Source organism: Elgaria multicarinata, chromosome 2 (assembly GCF_023053635.1).
Source record: "Elgaria multicarinata webbii isolate HBS135686 ecotype San Diego chromosome 2, rElgMul1.1.pri, whole genome shotgun sequence".
Lineage (NCBI taxonomy): Eukaryota > Metazoa > Chordata > Lepidosauria > Squamata > Anguidae > Elgaria > Elgaria multicarinata.
In genome coordinates, this window is record NC_086172.1 from 81,508,306 (window position 1) to 81,529,775 (window position 21,470).

Here is a 21,470-nt window from a genome sequence, read left to right on the forward strand (position 1 = left end):
GAGGAGTCACGTGGAGTAGATTAGCGCAAGCGCGCTTGTGCAGGCCAAGCGATACGTGCGTGCGTCCTCTTTCCCTCCCCCTCTTGACGCGTGACTCGGGCTGCACCGCCGTCAACTGCCGTCGCTCGAGCTTTTCTCTGCCAATCGGCTTCTTCCTCCCGCCCCTAGCAGGCCGCTCGCGCGTGTTTTGTATTCCAGCCAAGCGGAGTTTGGATTCCAGGGCGAAGTCCGGGGTGGGCTCCAGCCAGCCCGTATCTCTGCTGGTCCCCTTCCACCAGGCGCGCTTTCCGCTCGCTTCAAAGGGGTGCAAGTGAAAGGCAGTGACAGCCCCACGCAGTGGCCCTAGAGCAGCCCTCTGCCCCATAGCCTCTGAGCGGCCCCCGCCTTTTCTCTCAGAGCCGGTGACAGCCTCTCGGGTCGTATCCTGCTGCACCCCGCGCCCGATAGCCCAGAGCCGCAGCTCCTGGCAGCATGCAGGTGAGCCCAGGTACCTCTGGCCTTCCGGGTGGGCAAGAATGAGTGGAGCCCTTAGAACTCAGCAATGCCACCATCGCATTTTTATCCTTCCAAGGAGCTCGAGTGGTGCTCAGTGAGTATCCCAATTCTATCACCTTAGCAACCCTGTGAGGTGGGCGAGTGTTAGTGACTGGCCCCAGTTCACCCAGTGAGGTTTGTGGCTGAGTAGCCCTTCTGAGTAGGGTTTGTGGCTGAGTAGCCCTAGGATGAGTAGCACCCTGGGCGCCGAGGAGTGCCTTTGATGCCCCCCCCCCCCCGGTCAGCTTTGCAGGGTCACCCAGAGGATTTATGGGGCCTGGTGCATTGTAAGCCTATGCGGCAGGGTCTTGCTATTTACTGTTTTACTCTGTACAGCACCATGTACATTGATGGTGCTATATAAATAAATAATAATAATAATAATGATGCCCATCGAGAATGGCATTGCTAAAAGAATCTTGATCTCTCAGTCACAAGCCAAAGTTCAAAAAGCTACATTCTGAGCAGTGGCAGTGCACCGTGCAACACACCAGAATTATCACAGGTTTTACATATAATACTTTTGTTTTGTAGCGGTTCCTATCTTCTGGCAAGCATTTCTTATTTTAGAAGATTTGTTATTTTTATCTTTAAAAATAATAAAGAAAAGTTATAAATAAGGTATCCAGCTAACCTCTTACTGCTTATGGCTTTATTTTGTTATTATTTATATAGTGGTTATAGCATTTACAGTATTTGAAGAGTGAAGGGCCCAGTAATGTTGCCTCAAAATAAATCTGTATTTCACTAATTTTTACCTAGGCTAGTAGAAATGATATCAAACTGGAAACTGCAAAAGAAACATACTTTAAAGTTAGTTGAAGGAAGATCATTTTGTAGTTTGTACCCGAACACCTTGTAGAACCTTTAAAGAAAAATTAGAAATACTTGCTTTTTGCCACCCTAGCTCATTGCAGGCAGTACATTAAAAAAAAAAAAAACAGCTACTGAGCTCATCTTGGCACCTCCCTCTGCTGAACTTGGTGCGCCCTTTAGCTCAGTACACCCCTCTCCGCTCGGCACCCTGGGTGACCGCCCAACTCACCCACCCCAAGACCGGCCCTGCTTCTGATCCTCATACAGCGCTCTTCATTTGCAGCATGTTGCCTCATCCACATATCAATTCTTAGGCCATTTATTATGGAGTGATTTTCTTTGGAAAACAATGGGATGGGTTGTTTCATCATCCAGACTTCTGATCCTAAGCCTTAAACAACTTAGTTTCTAATCAACATTTTGTTACAAGTGGTTTAGAATATCAGTCTCTTTGTATGATGCACTTGATGCTAGCTACCCCATATTCTCCAGCAACATTTATTTTATTCAAAATATTTGTGTTTTTGCTTTCCTGGCTGCAAAAGGGTATTCAGGGTGGTGTACAGTACAAGGAGATAATAAACAAAATACTCTTTAGCCATGGTAAACTTGAGTGCTGTGTTTTGGCTATCTAGCCAAAATTGGACTTGATGACAAAGAAGAGGGGAGGTATCAGTATGTTTGGGGGAAGTTAAAAAAAGGGTTGCAGAACGTTAAAAGGGGCTTAAAAAAAACCTATTGGAGAGAATGGAAAACAAGTGGAAAATGGAATATTCTGAAAGAAGGCATGTTTAGTTGGAATAATTAACAGGAGCACTTTGTACTGAAACATTTTGGTACAGATTCCACTAATAAAAGGCTCACTAGCCAAAAACAACACAGTCAGAAGCATTAGCACCAGTTTTTAAAAAGATAATACCTTTGAAGAAGAAAAAAACCCCACCAGTACCAGAGTTCAAACTCTCAGCTAGTGTACAATTTGTATGTTTACTTGAACAATAGCATTTTGGTCTGGTGCTAAAAGTGACAGAGCTAGATACGTTTCAAGAAAATAAAGTCCAAAGTCTTAGTAAGATCTGCTGCCCTTGTTGGTGATTCATGCCTTAGTTGTGGCCAGTTAAACCTTTTGGCATTATCAGACATGTTCAAATAACACTAGTGATAAGGGTGTAACACCAGTAGTTGTTTATCTCTAGTTGTATATTTGGTTTTTTAAAAAAAAATTAAGTCTAGGACCAGGAATTTCAGGGAAAGATTTACTATATCGCCCCAGTAACACAGCAGTGCTATGGAGAGTGCATACAGAACACTTTTCACCTTCCTTCTGGCCTTAGAATGACCGGGTCTTAAATTATTATTATTATTATTTATTTATATAGCACCATCAGTGTACATGGTGCTGTACAGATAACACAGTAAATAGCAAGACCCTGCCGCATAGGCTTGCAATCTAATAAGTTGTAGTAAACAATAAAGAGGGAAGGAGAATGCAAACAGGCACAGGGAAGTGTAACCAGGCACCGGGTAGGGTGAGGCTAACAGTATAGAGTCAGAACAAACTCAATATTTGAAGGCTATAGGGAAAAGAAAAGTTTTTAGCTGAGTTTTAAAAGCAGTGATTGAGTTTGTAAATTAGAAGGCTGAATGAGCCATCCCTATGAACATGGAGCAATACTATGAAAGTTGCACACACTGGCTGCGTTTGGACAACACAATTGTCAATGGTAGGTTAGTAGTCAACTCCAGGGTTGATTATTGAGGGGCCGGCATTGAGTGGACTAGTGGTCTTCCTGAAAGCAGGTTCAGGTGTTAATGCAAGCACTAACAAGCCATTGTGCAAATGGCTATTGTTTTTTGTTTTGAACTTACACTCTGCAATTCCAAAGGATGTGCATATACTTGGTGGATACAACTTGCATGTGTCTCCTGTAAGGATTCATTTTTAATTGGCATGGTAACGAATTAATAATTCACATGTATATATGCTTATCAGTGTGTGCTGTAATTTCCAAAGCTGATTGAACAGTCATAAATTTGGAATTTCTTTTAGAAAATGTGTGTGAACGAACTATCTTCTTTGCTTATTCTAGGGCTCAAAGAAGCTAGTGAACACAGTTATGGGTTGTGCAGATGATTCATTGGCTGGAATCGTGGCTTGTAATCCTCATCTCCAGCTCCTGCACGGACACAGAGTGGCACTGCGTTCTGATTTGGAGAATGTGGAAGGCAAAGTGGCTCTCATTTCTGGAGGTGGATCAGGACATGAACCTGCACATGCAGGTTAGTGGAATCAAGATTATAGGATCTGGGGGCATGTGGGAGGATGTGTCAATCCCCCCTCCCCCAATAGTGAACTTGGTATTTCATCAATACAAAAAGACAAAGGCATTCTGTGACCCCATATTTATGGACAGCATAAGCTGAAAAAGTTCTTAACACAGTTCTTTGGGCTGAAGTGGAATTTAGTTGCTAGAGCCATGTTGAGCAGCAGCAAAATTTTAGTGTAAATGAAATGTAAGATGCTCCCAATTAAGATGCCCTGTCTGTCTTTTTTCCTCAGGATACATTGGAAGGGGAATGCTTACTGGAGTAGTGGCTGGTCCAGTGTTCACGTCTCCTGCAGTGGGTAGCATTTTAGCAGCAATTCGGGCTGTGAAACAAGCTGGAGCAGGTATGACCACATTTCTGGTGGATTGACATCTCTTCTGAACGAGGCGTAGAAGGGAACTCACTACTCCTCTCTTCTATAGCTGGGACACTGCTAATAGTGAAGAACTATACTGGGGACCGCCTGAACTTTGGGCTGGCATTGGAACAGGCACGGGCAGAAAAGACTGCTGTGCAGATGGTGGTGGTTGGTGATGACTGTGCCTTTACCACGCAGAAGAAGGCTGGCAGGAGAGGGCTGTGTGGTACAGTGCTCATACATAAGGTAGGAATCGTCATTGTGCCCGCTGTCCCTCCTGATTTTCTCCACTTGCATAAGAGCATGATTCAGCATCAGGATTTGGTGTGTCAGATTCAGTTCTGGAGGTTGGGGGAAGGTTGCAATGCTCTGTTTTTCCTAGACTATTTTTGTCAATACCCCATTGTAAAGGTGTAGGAGCCATTGATAATAAACATGATATCAAGATGTGAGAATGCGGAAAGACATTTGACAAAGTGTGGAAGATTGCTCTTTTGTTAAAATGGAAAGGGGGCGAGTCTAAAAAGCCCTTTATTTATTTATTTATTACATTTATATACCGCCCCACAGCCAAAGCTCTCTGGGAAATTTACAAGTTAAAAATAATAAACATTAAAAAATATTCAAGATTTAAAAAACCATCAGTGTTATATATTTCTTAGACAATCCAGAACACTTAAAGCTTTAAATGATGTGAAAGGTTTATCAGCTGTCTGTTTACAACTGGGACTGAGAATGTAAATTTGCCATAAAATTCTGCTTAGGATGAATAACAGAAGATATATCACTCCTGTATGTTTGGGTTGCAAGTTTTGCATAAAGGGAATAAGTGTCTGGGTTTGCCCGATCACATGGATTAAAAAGAAGCTTCTCCTCCGCCCCTGTCTGTGCCGAGCACGCTCCCATCATTTGCATAATTACCCACGCTGTAGAAAGTGACTTTGGGGGGTGTCCAAACCTAGTGTAGCAGAGATAGCTTTATACCCACCCTACAACCCACAACTTGCAGGAAGGTGACACACCAAACCACAGTGCTGTGCCGATAATTATGCAAATGGTGGGTGCACACAGGGGCAGGGGAGGAACCCTGATGGCTTCTTTTACCCCTGCAATTGTCCATATATTAAGAAGTTACAATTTTGCTATTCTCATAACATTACAAGCATGTTATCCACATATGTATGTATGTATGTGAAAAGGTCTGGATCTCTTTTCCTTCTCCCTACCTCCCTGTCCCCTGCCCTGTTGTTCACTACCTTCCTCAACCATGATATTTGTTGGTGGCTTGATGGCTTTTCAATATTCAGTGAAAAAATTTTTAGTCACTCCTATGTTCCTTTATATTGATCTTCCTTGTAATTAAGAGCAGGCCTTTTTTCTCTTAGAATTTTATCCATCTTTTGACAGGAATCAACTCTCTTAGCCAATATAAAATTTGATTGCATTTTGTTTTAATTCAAAATACCGTTAATATTTCTAGGTGGTAAAAGCCAGAGAGCTCCGGCTATTGGGCGGTATAGAAATGTAATAAATAAATAAATAAATAAATAAAATATTTTGTCCTATGCACACTGCTGTTAGGCTGCAAATCTGTGCAAATGTATTGGAAGTAACTTGCATTGAAGTAAATGGATTTATTTCTGAATAAGCCTAGATAGGATTGAGCTGCAGAGCTGCAATCCTATGCACGTGTACTTGGAAGTAAGTCTCATTAAAACCAATTAGGCCTACTTCAAAATAAACCTAGTGTTGTACTGACAGTGTGATGTCTTGGTATTAATAGCAGTGCAAGCAATGGGTGTTTTACATAGGGTGAGAGACTAGCTGGAGGTATGGAGCACAATGTATACAGGTGACTTGCTCAAATTGAGACATTGGTAGTGCTGCTAACTCCCTATCCTCATCCGAACACCCTATCTGCAACCATTTTGCTTCTCCTTTTGGACTGAAGCATCTGGCCATGTCCCTGTAGCATGACTTGAGGGACTGGATGGTGATCTCCTTTAGTCCTTGTGTTGAGGAATCAACATAGAGTTTTTTCTTATAGCTGTTTATGTTTAGGTGGCTGGGGCTCTGGCTGAGGCAGGTGTTGGTCTGAATGAAATTTTTCGAAGAGTTACTGCTGTTGCAGGAGCAATGGGTAAGTGTTTAAGTATCTCAGTCTTATGGAGGTAATTTAGTTCCACCTAGCAAAGGAAGTAGTTAGGGAGGGCATGCTGACTTAGGTTCTTGAAGTTCTTCTCTAGAATTTATGGCCTTTCTTTATCGCAGTGAAAGATAATTTAAAATTAGTGATCCCTGCAGGAAAGAATGACCACATTCAATGGCCAAGCCTCCCCTCTTCTTGATAGCCAGTAAGAATTTCAAATAGGTCTGGAGAAAAACCCAAGTTCAAATCCCAACTCAGCCACAATACTCATTGGGTGATATTCGGGTAGTCGCTTTCTCTTAGTCTAACATACCTGACAGGGTTGTGAGGGTGAAATAGCGGTGAAGCTGAAATAGCAGGAGAATGTTGTACACTTCCTTGAACTCCTTGGAGGAAAAGGTGGGATATAAATGTAATAACTATTCCATACTCTATTTATTATATAGCAGGTATTCTTACAATTTGGCACTTTCTTCTAACCCTGACCACACTGTGGTATTCTAGTACCATTTAAAATTCTGCACGGAAGCCTAGAGCATGAGCAAACCTCTTTTGTTTGTGAACTTGTTTTCTTCTCCTGATGCTGAAATGTCTATATGATAGGTGGACTTTTCTTTTTTACTCCCTTTATTTTCACAGGCACCCTTGGAGTGAGTCTGTCTCCTTGCAGTGTCCCGGGATCAAGACCTACCTTCCAGCTTGCTGATGATGAGTTTGAGCTAGGCTTAGGTGAGGAAGTGTTTCCCACTTTTGTCCTTCCATTTCCTTGGGATGGTTTCATGACCACTGCTTCTTTGAGATTGCATAATACCATTTGCCATGGGAAACTGTATCTGTGCATCTCCATTACCAGTTATGACCAGTTGCCCGTCATATAGCACTGAATCTATGGTGCTGTTGCCTATGGTGCACGAGTATCCATTCTTGCGTCAGACAGCTACAAAACAACGCTGTTCTTTTGTTTCTGGTGTGAGTTCACTCTATCTTTTTGTATCTTAATTCAAGGAAAACTAGGATTTCAGCACTCCTAAACTAAGTTATCTTCTGCTTAGAAAACAGCTAGCCATGGCTGGTACTTTTTCTGATAATTCTGCTCTTTCTGCAGGAATCCATGGTGAAGCAGGTGTGCGCAGGATGAAGGTAAGTTGGCTGTCACCTTTTCCATGTCCAGAAGTACAAGCCTACCCTCTTACACATGCCCTCTTCACAGATGACATCGGCAGATCAGACAGTAAAAATAATGCTGGATCACATGACCAACCCTTCCAACGCCTCACGTGTACAACTCAAGCCTGGTGAGTAGCAATCTTGGGGCTGACCTGCATGTTATTCCCACTGCCCAAAAGACTCTGGAAACCATTTCTATGTGACTGCTTTTCTGCATCTGAGTTGTAACATTAAAAAAAAAACCAATGATCAGGCCAGTCATGTGTCAATTTTTTATCTCAACACCAGAATTCCTGGAGCGATTCAATTTACTATTTGATTGGGAAAGCATTGTAATGAGGAAATCATTGTGATGAGTTGGTTCCACATGTTAGCCCAGTTATGGAAAAGCAGCCATGTGGAGTCAGTCCATTTACAGCACCCTGTTGCATAGTAAATTTAATGTACAGTTTAGTTCTTACTTCAAACTCCACTGTCTCTGGGAGCACCTTTCAAATGTAACCACTTTGTTTTGGATTTCAGGTGCTTCTGTAGTCTTGGTGGTGAACAACTTGGGTGGATTATCCTACCTTGAGATGGGTGTAGTGGCTGGATCTGCTGTGCATTGTCTAGGTAAATTTTTGCACTAAGAATGAGTGATTGTCTAAATTCTGTGTGGGGTGTTTGCTGGGGATGAGGGCTAAAGTTGCTGCTGCCCTCTAGCTTTATTTCACTGTGTTTAGCTACTCTGAACTATCATTTTCTTCCTACCTGCTTGGGTACAATGAACCGTTTCATAAAAAGCAAGGAAGGTCCCAATCTTTCATCCCTTCCCACCAGTCCCCATCATCAGAAGCTTGCTAGCAACCCCAAATCTGCAGCCTCAGCCATCCATCCTTGGTTGTACCACCACCACTTATTTTGTATAATTCTATTAATAATATTTACATACTGCTTCATATAATAACGTTTTCAGCAATTTACATATAATATTACAATCACTTGAAATTGTTTTTGATAGTATATTTAAATTACGATAACAATAAAACAGTAGAATGGAGCAGCATTGCAATTAATTACAAGCCAAAGAAAGCCAGCCTGCCTTGCTTTCCTCCCTCGCTGGCTTTTCAGTTCCAGGCGGAACTGTTCTCTATTCAGAACAGCTCTGGAGAGGGAAGAGGCTTGAGATACAGCTGCAGAATCATGCACCTGTCAAAGATGCAGTGGGTAAATTGGGTGGCTGCTGATGGGGTGGGCGGGATGCTTTTCAAGCACAGAGGGAACCTGCTGAGGCAGCCAAGTCACCCCATTTAGTACTGGTTTAGCTCTCCTATTCACTTAATGAAGCAAGCATTTGCTCGGGTGCAAAAGGAAATCTTGCTGGTCTGTGGAGATCAAAGGAGATGGGGAGGGAGCTCACCAGCCCCGTTCCTTCCCCATTTCTCTGAAATCAGCTCCTTGATGACGTTACTTCACTCTGGTTGCTCACAAAGAACATTAACTCTGTCTTTCCTTCATCACTGCAGAGAGAAGGGGGGTTCATGTCGCCCGGGCTTTTGTTGGCTCCTTTATGACTGCATTGGAGATGGCAGGCGTCTCCATTACCCTTCTGCTTGTGGATGATGAGCTCTTGAGTCTTCTTGGTGGGTTCTTCAGATGTCTTTTCTTTCCAACTTTGAATCCTGGAAGATAGGTTGAGACTTAATTGATGAGTATGTGTGTAACATATGTTTTGAAAATGTAAATGATGTGTTAGCTTCATTTCCTTTATGATCATATTTAGATTTGTATTCAATATAGTTAAAATAGGTAATTTAGTAAAATTGCATTCTTGATTTTTAGGTTCAGAGTCTAGAACTGGCTATAAGCTAAATAATAATAATAATAATATATTTCTTACCTGCCTCTCCCTTTGTATCGAGGCAGGGAACAACATTAGAACAGGAATCAATACATCTTAAAAAAATCTTGATTTAACATTGATCTGGATAGGCCTGCCAGAAAAGGCTAGTCTTTAAACTGGGAACACACAACACAATGAGCTCTTTCTTGGCTAGCTCTTCAGTTCTGTTATGCTGAGTTTGGTTATTGATGTCTCCAGGGTGAATGTGAGCCAATAGTATTGTGAACTGTTTAAAATTGCAACTCATGGTTGTATTCCAATTCCTAGACGCAGATACTGCAGCCGTTGCCTGGTCTCAGCCTGCCAAGGTACCTGTGTCAGGCCAGAAAAGAGAAAGGATAGCACCTAAGGAAGGTCCTGAGGAAGAAGAGACTTTTTCAGCAGGAGGCACAGGTGAAAACTTCTACCACTGCTAAGGTAGTGGCCTGATTTTATTCCTTCCACTGAGACTGACTGACTGCTCCTGGCTCCCAGTGATGGCAAGATATCCTTCTCTCAAGAGACAGCATGAGAGTGAAAAAGATCTGGAAGGATAATCAGCACCAATAGGGGCCATTATATCCTGTTTGGAGGACTGGACAAGAAGAGGGTTTGGCCAGGCCAATGTATAGCTTTGAGCTAGTGGGCCAAAGGTGTTGACTTCTGATTTCAAACTCTTCTTGAATTTTGCCGTCTCACGACCACACAAAACAAAAATCCTTTCATACCTCAGTTTCACCATCTGCATGATATTGATAAGGCATTCTTAGGTAGTAACACTTATGAAATTTACATCTGAATGAAAAAGAGTCTGGTTTGGCATGTTAATCTGTGAGCTGGCCTTTCTGGGAAAGAATGTGACAGGGGTGCACCAGTTAATGCATGTATGTTTATCATGATAACTTCAGTATACACTGATGACCTTACATATATGACTGCACCATCATGGCACTAACAGAACATACAGAATTTTTATATTACTTCGTTCTCTTCAAACACGGAATTTTTCATCTGAATCATTTCAAGCATTCAGCTGCTTCATCAGGTGCCAAGTAATCCAATATAGGCATAAATTTATGAAATGGCCTTCTCATAAAGTGATGTGTTTGGTTGTAGTTTACTCTCTTCTTACACACATTAGTCTGAAAGGGAAATGTATGGCCACATCAGTACTACTTCTGTAAAACAAAATACGTGGAACTGGAAGCTGCGCCATTATTGAAATAAAATAGCTGTTTGTTTCTGTCTCTTTTAGTGTCAGCCTCCCCACAGATGAGACTGGTTCTAGAGAGGGTGTGCAATACGCTGCTGAGCCTGCAGGAGGAGCTCAATGATCTGGATCGTGCCGCAGGTGACGGGGACTGTGGCAGCACACACGCACGAGCTGCGAGAGGTTAGTTCTCTCCCAACAACGCCCCTGCTATTCCTTAAGCACTTAGGCTGAAGCGAAGTTCCATTATAGACTTGGGGGTTGGGAGATACTTATTGAAGGTATTGGTGTGCCACTTCCCCAAAGTTCAGCATCGGCTTGAAGAAAGCATTGAGCTGCTCTTCTTACTACCACTGCATGGAAGGATTACATATATGCCGATGGCCTATATATAGACACCCAAAGGTGCTGTAATTGAATATATTGCCACCCAACACTAGATGATATCTACACAGCAGTACCAAAAATGGTAAAAATGCATCATCCAGTTCTGTTAACTGATGTATTTTCAAAACAATATTTCCTCATAAAGTTAATTTAGCATGAAAATATGGATCAATCTGCAGCTGACGTGGCTTTATGTGCCTTGTCTCTCTAGCCGCTGATATGGCAGGGAGAGACATTCCTTTCTTTTTAATATGCCTAGATCCTAATGCCATCTAGCTTGAGGAGGTGTCAAATAGTTTGACTCCAAAACAACACATGGAGTATTAAATGAAAAGGGTATCTTCCAATCATTGACAGGAGATAACCAATAAGCCTTATATTATAAACTAAGATCTAGAAAATTTAATTTTCCCTTCCTAATTGGCAACTGCATCCTCCTAAGCAAAAACTGGGAAAGGGGGGAACCCCGTAAGTAAACTGAAATGCTGCATAGAGTATTTTAAAAAATACTGTTGGGGATTATATAAAGAAATACTATATTACCTGTGGTAAGACATTTGTCTTAAGTATATTAACAAGTGATGCCCATCTTTCCAAATCAAGAGATATTTCTGTATCCATACTCTTAAATACAGTTTAGAGATAGTTAAGAAATATTTCTAGGCATCTGTGTTCCAAGATATGTTATAACTTCTGGACACTAGCAGAATTGCCATTTAGTCACTACAGAACTGCCATTTTTAATACCACCTACTGGCATTAATTCAGATTTTGACCAATTGATAGTATAGCTCGAAAGAATACCAAAGGTATCAATTACTGATTAATTTTGGCATAGAAGACTACTGATAAATAATAACAAATCATCTGAATATAAAACTACTTTATATTCAATCTACTCATGCACAAAACCATAAATTTCATTTCTCTGCTCTGACTAATTGCATACACCAAGGATTCCAAGTACAAATCAAATATCAAGGGAAAACAAGAACAGGTCTGTGTTTGTCATCACTTGTAACACAGGAGAGAGAGATGAAATTCTAATACATCTTAAAAATTCCTGTTGAAAGCCACAAACAAACTGCTCAGACCGTACCTTTCTGTTAGCTCTTTCTGGTACTTACAGTATGCTGCTGAAAAAAATGTAATTTGTTATGGAAGTAATAAGTCCTAACTGGAAAGTTGTCATCTCTAACTAGTCGGTATTGTTTCCCCAGCAATCCAGGAATGGCTGAATACTAGACCTTTACCAGTGCACCCATCTCAGCTACTCTCTGCTCTCGCAAAGTTGTTGTTGGAGAAGATGGGGGGTTCCTCGGGGGCGGTGAGTGTTGGACAGGTGGATTGTGCACCTTGCTCAAAACATTCCTCACTGGCTTTTAGCTGAAGCCAATGATACTGCTAGATTTGGTATGTGTAGTGGGGGAGAGACCAATGAGTTTGGAGTAAGTGGCAAATAAGCCTTTTTATTGCTGGTTTAAGTGTGTGAGAGTATGAAAATGTAAGAATATGGCTCTTACTAGGGAAAGGGTGCAAGTTTAAAACATTCTGATTTACAGCTGGTAAAACCATTTAAAACCCAATATACACTTTACAAATAGAAGTGGGAGCTTCCTAGCTGTAAGAATGGCACTGGGCACAGTGATAAAATATTGCTAATAGTGCAACAGTATTCTCTGTTATCATTAAGAAATGCTTCCCCCATATGTGCAGGTTTGAAATTTCATATTTATGCCATATCATGCACAGAGTCGGTAGATACCCTTAATATAGTGGAATAAAGACTTCACTAAATTGGAGGAAATACTGTAGTATGGAATTAGGTACTTGTGGTAGTTTCAAACTACATTGGAACAATTTTCACAGAAAAAATACAGTGCAATCTTATAAATCTCTACTTAGAGATAAGGCCCACAGAGCCACATTGATTATGAGCAAACATGTTAGCAGTGGGCGGATCGACAGCCCAAATAAGCAGGTCCATCTGCACTGCTGGCATGTGGCCCCATGACAAGCTTGTCCACACAAAGGCGCACACACAAACATTCACCCCATTCTCTCCCACCTCCTCTCTCTAACACACAGACACTCCATTCACCGCATTTATATGCACAGAGAAAAGTGAACTGCCCATAGAGGTAAAGGGCAAATCTATTACTCCATGAGAATTCTGCTGCCTTTCCCTACAGAGCGTGAAGGAGGCACCTGAGTCAGCAGGCACTTGGAGCAGCCACTTCTCCAGGTGCTATCTGACTCCTTTTCTCAGCACGAAGGAAGGAAAAATGGGCAAGGCAGGGGCTTGGGGCAGAGTCTTGCATCCTGACATCATCCTACCCACTGGGTTAATCTAGAAGGGCCATTTCTGCCCAGGCATCTAACTCACTTTGACATGCCTGCTTAAAATATTATGCCTAGGAGTGAATGGGAAAGAAAATTTTAATATGTTAAAACAAATGCTACATTAGGTGCTTGTATTACTAACCTAGACTCAGTCAAGGACGGAATACCTTCATATTTCCTTACAGCTCTATGGACTGTTTCTGACAGCAGCAGCTCAGCCCCTACAGATTGATGATGATGCGGCAGCCTGGTCATTAGCCATGGACACTGGTATTAATGCCATGATGCGGTGAGTGTGACCCTCATATGGCTGTAGCACAGTCATTTCAAGCGATGTGTGCTCCTTTAGTACTTCTGTCCTTGCTGCATGAGAGAGAGATAGTGGCCACACTTGTAACAGCATTATTCTGTTATTGCAGAACAATAGGCTGAGATTCTGATGAATCCTGAGTTATTGTGAATGAGCTGCATGTTGGTGCACGCAGCTTGTTTACTCCCTCTTGGCTCCTCCTTCTAGTGCAAAACTTACTGTGTTACTGTGATACCTGAAGCTGGATTCTTGGTTTGTTGCTCCCAAATAAGACACGATTAGTAAGCCAAGAACAAACTGGCTGTTTTGTAAACAACAAACCAGGATCCTAGATTCAAACTTTGTTAAGCTTTTGAATTCTGGTTCGTTTAGTCTTCCGTGCTAGCAGGAGGAGCCAAGTGAGAGCAAACAAGCATGCCAGGATGCTTTGTGAATGCAGTCAGTGTCTGCAAGTTTTGGGGTGGGGTGCACACCTATAAGCTATGCTAACAACTGTTTCCTCTGACAGATATGGAGGAGCTGCACCTGGAGACAGAACCATGGTAAGTCATGTAACCTAACATTGACTTTCAGTAGGTTCCTTCTGCTACTACCATGATGCTAGGCAAAAGCAACATGGCTTCAATTAGCTTCCTGGCTTGCAAACTGTGCAGTGGCTACTTTAGAATGTGTCACACAGCTGCATATGCCAGGTGCTTGGTACGGATTGGGAGGAGTGAATGTTTTCCACTTTTGCCCACCTGAGCATGTGGTGCAGCACCAGCATCAGCTAGAGGGGTGGGCAAGGAGTGTTGCCATCATCTAGAAGGATTCCACTTTCTTTACCAGGTCACCAGATCATGTTCTAGGTTGGAGTGTTAGTACCTGGCGTTGCTGGTGTACCAGCCAACCCACTGCCCATTAGTCTTCCTGCCTGAGGTTGGCTTGGGCATGATGCTGGAAAACTCTTCTTCTGGGGTATTTCAATAGCTACATTACGACCACTGTAGGCTGCCATGACAACAGTCATGGAGTTGTCTCAATATGTCATTGGCCCACGATGTATTTCAGGACACACTCTTGAACTGGTATTTTCAACCAAGCAAGAGGGTGGTGGTCTGGAATTGGCGGTGGTGTCTCCTTAACCCCATTGTCATAGTTGGACCACTTCCTAGTGAAGTTTAAATTGATGGTAGCTTTCCCCCTCTGTATGGGTAATGAACCCATTAATGTTACTCCACCCTCAGAGACTTAGGAAATTGATGGATTTTGGAATGCTGTAGGAGAATTTCTGGTTGACATAGCTGGTGCCTCTTTTGGAGCCCTGGCATTGACATGATAGCTCCCAAGCATTCTCTCCAACATTGTACAGCCTGGCTAGCTCCTTAGTTTACTAGAGATGAAAGTGATGAAAGATATTAGACAAAGATTAGAATGCAAATGGTGCAAGTCTCGGAGTAAATAGAACTGGACACAGTAAGAGCACATTATCCCCACTTTGTTGCTGTGAAGACAGTAAAGGAACTGCTCCACTTCTCCTTTGGGAGCCACCTGTCAGAGCTTTTTTTTTAAAAGTGGTTATGGTTTATTACATCTGGATCCTGGGAAGGTACGTTGGAACCTACAAAGGCTTGTGGGTCCCTGGTTGACAGCAGGTTGGCCACTTTGTGAACAGAGCGCTGGTCCAGATAGTCTGATCCAGCAGGGCTCTTCTTATGGCCTGATCTGACCTTGATGCCATTTTTGATAAAGTTCTGTGGGGGGTGGCTAGAGCACTCTCTTGTCCAGTTTTATAGGATCAGTTTCAATTCATGCGGCCTGATGTAGAAAAGGTCCATGGAGAGGTTTGTCCAACTGCTGTATTCTTAACCCATGTTCTTCTTGGCAAGTTGATGGGGACCGATTGGTTTAAGATGTTATTAATGCCTCATTGTGTGAGGGGGCGGTCCCAGGGTCCTTGAAGGAAGCAGTTATGAGGCCACTTAATATTTTCTGTAGAAATCTTTGCTGGACCCAAAAGATTGCAATAAGTATTGCCCAGTTACGAATATCCCCTTTTTGAGAAAGGTGCTCAAGAGGGTGATGGTAGTCCAACTGCAAGCACTGTTAGATGAAACGGAATATCTATCTGGTAATCAGTTTCATCCATTAGCAACATTTAGTACAGGTGCTGGTAACCTCAAGACTGGATTACTGCAACACACTCCCTTCAGGTTGGTCCAGAGACTGCAGTTAGTGCAGAATGTAGCAGCTCTGCTGTTGTCAGGAGCTGCCCCTTTTCAGTATGTAACACCTTTACTGAGGGAACTGCACTGGCTGCCTATCTACTACTGGGCCAGGTTTAAGGTCTGTCGGGGTTTTTTTTTTTAAAAAAAATGGTATATAAAGCCCTAAACAACTTGGGCCAGAATATTAGAGAGAGTGCCCTTCTCCCTTACCAGCCTGCCCAATCACTGAGGCATCAGATAAGACATTCCTGGTGGTCCACTAAGAGTAGAGCTTTCAGTGTATTGCTCCCTATCTATGGAGCTCTTTATCTGTTCATGTTAGGCAGGCAGCAACGATTTTCTTTGACACCGGTTAAGACATTTATTTAAACAAGTCTTCCCTGATTGAGCAGCCATCTTTTATTGTTATAATCTGACCTTAAATATTTTCTGTGTTTGATTTGTTTTGTTTTTTTATTGTTCATTGCTCAGGAATCCTCTTGGATATATAGCAGTAATTTTCTTTTAAATAAATTCGGACCCATTTCAATCTGGGTTTAGGCCAGGATTTGGCACTGAAACAGCTTTGGCTGCTCTGATGGATGACCTCTGTTGGGAGAGAACCCCTATTGATTCTCCTTGATTTACTTTGATACTGTCTCCCATAGAATCTTGTTATACCCACTCTGTGGGTTAGGATTGGGGGCTTCACTGTCACATGGCCCCATTGGTATCTTCAGAGTCTATTTCAGAAGGTAATACTGGGATTTAATGTGGCTTTTAAGCTGTGGAGTCCCTGAAGGTTCCGTCTTACCAGCCATGCTCTTTAACATGGAGTTGCTGAGTGAGGTCATCCAGGGATTTGGAGTGAAGTGTCATCAGTATGCTGATGACACCCAACTCTATTTCTCTTTGTCATCAGATTCAGGTGAGGCTGTGGAAGTGCTGAACTGTTGTCTGGATTCAGCAATGGAATAAATTAGAGACAATACATTGAAGATGAATCCTGACAAGACAGAGGCACTGTTGTTGGTGGGTCCTGGAAGTTGGTGTACAACCTATTCTGGATGGAGTTGCATCCCCCCTGAAGAAACAGGTGCACAGCTTGGGGGTGTTTTTGAATCCAACATTGTCTCTTAAGGCCAAAATGTCCACAGTGGCTTGTAGCACCTCTTGCCATCTTCATTTGTTTCATCAGCTGTAGCCTTTCTAGGATAGGGATAGTCTGGCTACAGTAATCCATGCTCTAGTAACCTCCATGTTGGATTGCTTATAATGTGTTATAATTTATGATTGCTCTTGAAAACAGTCTAGAATCTTCAAGTAATACAGAATTTGATTGCTAGAATTCTGGCTGGTTTACCTAGGTGGAGCCATATTACATTATTTGTGAAGGAGCTACATTGGCTGCCTGTTCACTACTAGAGATGTGAAGGCCTGGGAAAACACTGGTTTTTTTCTGAAGTCTCTTTTGTTTTTTTCTGGAAAAAAATGGGGAAAGGTTGGGGTGGGGGAATGAAAACAAAATGGATTATGTAATGTTTTATTTTAGCATGATGAATAAAATGTTTAAGACAAGGTGTTCATATATTTACTTCTCCAAATGATTTCGAAAAACAATGTACAGTATCAGATTATTACAATTTCTGTGCAAGTCCTAGGTTGCAAACTGGTCCCCCATTTTTCTCAGTTCTTTTTATGGGAATGGGTGCTTTATGTCTGCTTGACACTGTGGAGGAGTAGAGACATAAATAATTTTCTTTGTTACTAATGTTGATTATTTCTTCTGTTAGCTTGTAGTTCCATTTGTTACAAAAAAAGTAAATATTTTTTAAAATATATTCAGTTTGTAATAATTGCTTGAATATACTGTACTTTTAATATACTAAATGTGATATTTTATGCCAAACCAACTTGTACATAATTACATTTTATGTTCCTAAAGTAACAAAGTGGCTTTCAATCTGTAAAAAGTGCTAAGATTGCATTTATTTATTTATTTTGAAAAATCCAATAATTTCCATACCCCCTCCCAAAAAAGTTTGTTTGTTTGTTTGTTTGTTTATTTATTTATTTATTTATTTATTTATTACATTTCTATACTGCCCAATAGCCAGAGCTCTCTGGGCAGTTCACAAAAATTAAAACCATTCAAAGTATAAAACAACAGTATAAAACCACAATATAAAATACAATATAAAAGCTCAACCAGATAAAAACAGCAGCAATGCAAAATTACAAATTTAAAACACCAAGTTAAAATTTATTTATAGACTATTAAAATGCTGGGAGAATAAAAAGGTCTTCACCTGGTGTCTAAAAGCATATAATGTAGGTGCCAAGCGAACCTCCTTAGGGAGCTCATTCCACAGCCGGGGTGCCACAGCAGAGAAGTTTGTTTTCCAAGGCTTCAAAATTTCCAGAAATTTTACATCTCTATTCACTACCAAGCCCAATTCAAGGTGCTGTTGTTTATTTATAGATCCCAAGCCATCTTGGGGCCCAAATGTCTGAAGGAACACCTCAGCTGATGGGCAGTATAAAAATGTAATAAATAAATATCACACTACTTATGCATTAAGATCATCAAAAGAGGCCCTTCTCAATACTCCTCCCATAAGAGGAGTATATTTAACATCTGTAAAACAGAGGGACTTCTCCGTGGTGGTGCCCAAACCTGGAATGCCCTCTCATAGGAGTTCTACCAATCGCCACCACTGTACTCTTTTTGGTGCCAGGAGAAAACCTTTTTATTTGTATAGGTATTTTAAAACTTTTAGGTTTTTTTATTTTTAGATTTAAGTTTGTATTTTTTACCTAGCTGCAATAGTTTATGCCTCAGATTTTTTAATGGTTAAATTTTAGATTGCTATTGTGTTGTATTGTAGGGTTTTACCTTTCAGGATGAAGGTGCAGCTTATAAGTTTTTCAAATAAATAATGTTGGTTTAATTTTTTTTTCCTCTTGATTAGCTGGATTCACTCTGTGCTGCTGCTGCTGAACTCAAAGCTCTGAAGAACCCTAAGGCTAATCCATTGCAGGTTCTGGCCAAAGCTGTACAAGTAAGTTGATCAATACAAAACTAAAATCTTTTGTGTATTTGGGGGAGATAAGGTGCGTTTGTTAAGCAAGTTTTCTCAGGCTATATATGTGTATTGGGAATCCAGAACCTGTAGTTCTAACTGTTCTCTCAATGGCAAGTCACTGGGTCTCTGAGTTAAAATTTCTGCCATTTGCAAGTCTATTGGAGGGTTTTGCTTTAAGAATCCAATAAAGAACCCAAACACAAATTCATTAGGAACAATCCTACAATAGCTTGTTCACAGCATAAAGGCTAAAGGGCATAGCAGCAGAAAGAGGAAGGTCTAAAATCCAAATGATGTCTTATGGTTTCAAATTGAGAAGCCCATGAAAGCTTCTGGTAGTTCTACCTCCTCCTACATCCTTGCAGGTGATGAGTACATACCTATTTATACTACACTCATTTTGTGCTCCTTTTTGCAGGAGGCAGAGACTGCTGCTGAATCTACAAAGGATATGGAAGCTCGTGCAGGCAGAGCCAGTTACATCAGCTCAGCCCGTCTAGAGCAGCCAGACCCTGGTGCTGTAGCAGCTGCAGCCATTCTTCGTGCGGTATTGGAAGGATTACAGGCTAAAACAGTGTAACATAGTGGCATCACCTTCCCCGATTCGGACCATAATCCAGTACGGTTCCTCCTCCTCTACGCAGGGCTCTCTACTTGAATCACAGTACCTTCAAAATGACAAGGTGTTCCTACTGTAATTTAACTCTACTTGCCCAAGAGCCTCCTTGTACTGAACGGCATTTGGTGTTTCTATAACCTCATACATGTGAATAGACCTGTGCTTTATTTTCTTCGTTTGTGGATCAATACGTTTCCTCATGCTTTGTGAATTTTGGCTATAATAGAGTCCTGCCTTTTTGGAGTTGCTTGTATGTGTCTCTCCTACACCCTAACTTGTAAAAGTACCTCTCTATTTATGGGAGCTGTTGTTGAATATCCTTGCTTAAAGCTGTGTATGGTATATTTAAAAATACGATAACATAATGTTCTTTGCTGCAAAGCCCAAGGGCCACTGGCAGCTCCCAATCACATCTCTTTGCCTCTCTCTCTCTCTCTCATTAATTCACATTTTCTTTTTTGCAGTGTCTGTTCACTTTCAGCAAGGGTTCCAGCTTTGCCTTGTTTGCTTTAGTAGTGGGCTGGCTGCTGTGATCTTAGCTACTGGAGGGAGGAGACCTGCTGCTTGTCACCTGTAAGGTGCAGGAGGCAGGGAGAATATAAGAACAATCAGCCAATTAGCTGTGGGGGGGGGAGCCCAGGTGGCAAAAGGCAATATGACTGGCTACCTGTAGCCCTGCACTGTGCTGGTGATGGAGGGGAAATTCAATGCAGGAGTGAAAGAGAGCATTGTGTACCTGTGCTGGGAAATTTGGCAGTATTGAGTACAGCAGAGCACTCTCAGTGATGAGAAAAAGATCCATCCCAAGGACCAAGACTGAGCCTTTCAGAATTTATCAAACTGGTGACTGACAGGCCTTGCTTGAATAATGTCTAGGGGATAGGGAGGAGAGGTCCGAAATCATCACCACTTGACCAGGGACGAGGAGAAGAGGAAAGCCCCCCTGCCCAAGGAAGGCTTGCAACTGGCCTAGCTGGTGGTGCCTAAAGCCAAAGTGGCTCTGGCTTGAAAAATACTGAAGATGGTTTTATATAGTAACTTTGAAAAAAAATTTATTCATCTGTCCTAAAGTTCCTTAGTACCCCTCTAGATGATACCAGGATATCTACCTAAAATACTTCCCAAACAACACTTGTAATCTAGAATATTCTTCTGAAAAAAAATGGAATAGGTGAATCTAGTATTGAAAATAGCCAGCATGACTAAAGGTCTGTTAATGGTCATAAGAAAGCTGCTTCTTCAAGAACAGTATGCCACTAAAATACCAGTTGGTAGGAATGGCTAGTGCTTTTATACCCTGCTTGTGGGTTTTCCAAAAGCTTCTGCTCTGCCCGGCCTCTGAGGCGAACAGGCTGCTAGACTAGATGGGCCCTTGGTCTGAACCAGTGGTGTTTATTCTTAATGGCCACATGTAGCCCTGTGATTTCAGCATTCAGGTGCAATAAGCAAGCATATTAAGCAACTATGTGTTCAACTGTGTACATCACAGCTTTTACAGAAGTGGAGTAGGCTTCCTCTAACCCTGAGTTTTGTATACCTGAACTCTGAAAAGAATGCTACTGGCCCTGTTCAGCATACAAAGGGAGGAGAGGGAGGCAGGGTGCAGGCCCAACACATTCCTGGCTTACTAAACTATGGTTTAGCAAACCAAAACCATCTAAACCAGAGCATTGTGTCTAATTGGTAGACATACTGCACCAATTTCCTCTACTTCACAACCATTGTGAAACAGTTTGTCTGGTTAAAAGTGCAGCAGCTGTGTTAGATGTATCCTAGAGCTCTGCCTAAAAGAGGGGAATCAGTATTTGTCCCTTTCACATTTGAAAGCTACCACTTTAAAGCACACCAGGAATATGTCATTGTGCTTAATGAAGACAGGAGTGGAACTTTAGAAACAGTATTGATGGTCTCACGGCTCACGACTGAATACCCAAGGCAGCATTAGACAGGTTAGCACCATTTTGGTTATCCAGGAATAGAGAAGAGACCAAGGCAAGTCTCAGGCAATAGCTAGCCAAAACAAGGCAGAAAACCCTGCATTTTCTACTGCTTGATGTAAAGATCACATAAAGCCAGTTGTACATGGGAATTCTGGGATAAACTTGAGAAAAACATT

General features: G+C 41.8%; 1 protein-coding gene across 3 annotated transcripts; it reads left to right on the top strand.

Annotated features, from left to right (window-relative positions):
* Positions 1-398: 398 nt before the first annotated feature.
* Positions 399-19,766, top strand: TKFC (triokinase and FMN cyclase). Of its 3 annotated transcripts, none has more exons than XM_063116990.1 (17): positions 399-477; positions 3,441-3,630; positions 3,911-4,021; positions 4,101-4,282; positions 6,098-6,176; positions 6,825-6,914; positions 7,291-7,325; positions 7,396-7,480; positions 7,875-7,964; positions 8,858-8,974; positions 9,502-9,627; positions 10,469-10,606; positions 12,031-12,137; positions 13,339-13,442; positions 13,972-14,005; positions 18,622-18,711; positions 19,154-19,766. In XM_063116990.1, the coding sequence occupies exons 1-17, from the start codon at positions 472-474 to the stop codon at positions 19,313-19,315; spliced, it is 1,746 nt and encodes a 581-aa protein (XP_062973060.1). In that variant the 5' UTR covers positions 399-471; the 3' UTR covers positions 19,316-19,766. The 3 variants fall into 3 exon arrangements, with proteins under 3 accessions (XP_062973060.1, XP_062973061.1, XP_062973059.1); XM_063116989.1 differs by lacking the exon at positions 399-477 and adding an exon at positions 508-589; XM_063116991.1 differs by lacking the exons at positions 399-477; positions 18,622-18,711; positions 19,154-19,766 and adding exons at positions 506-589; positions 16,572-16,829.
* The last annotated feature ends 1,704 nt before the right edge of the window (positions 19,767-21,470 follow it).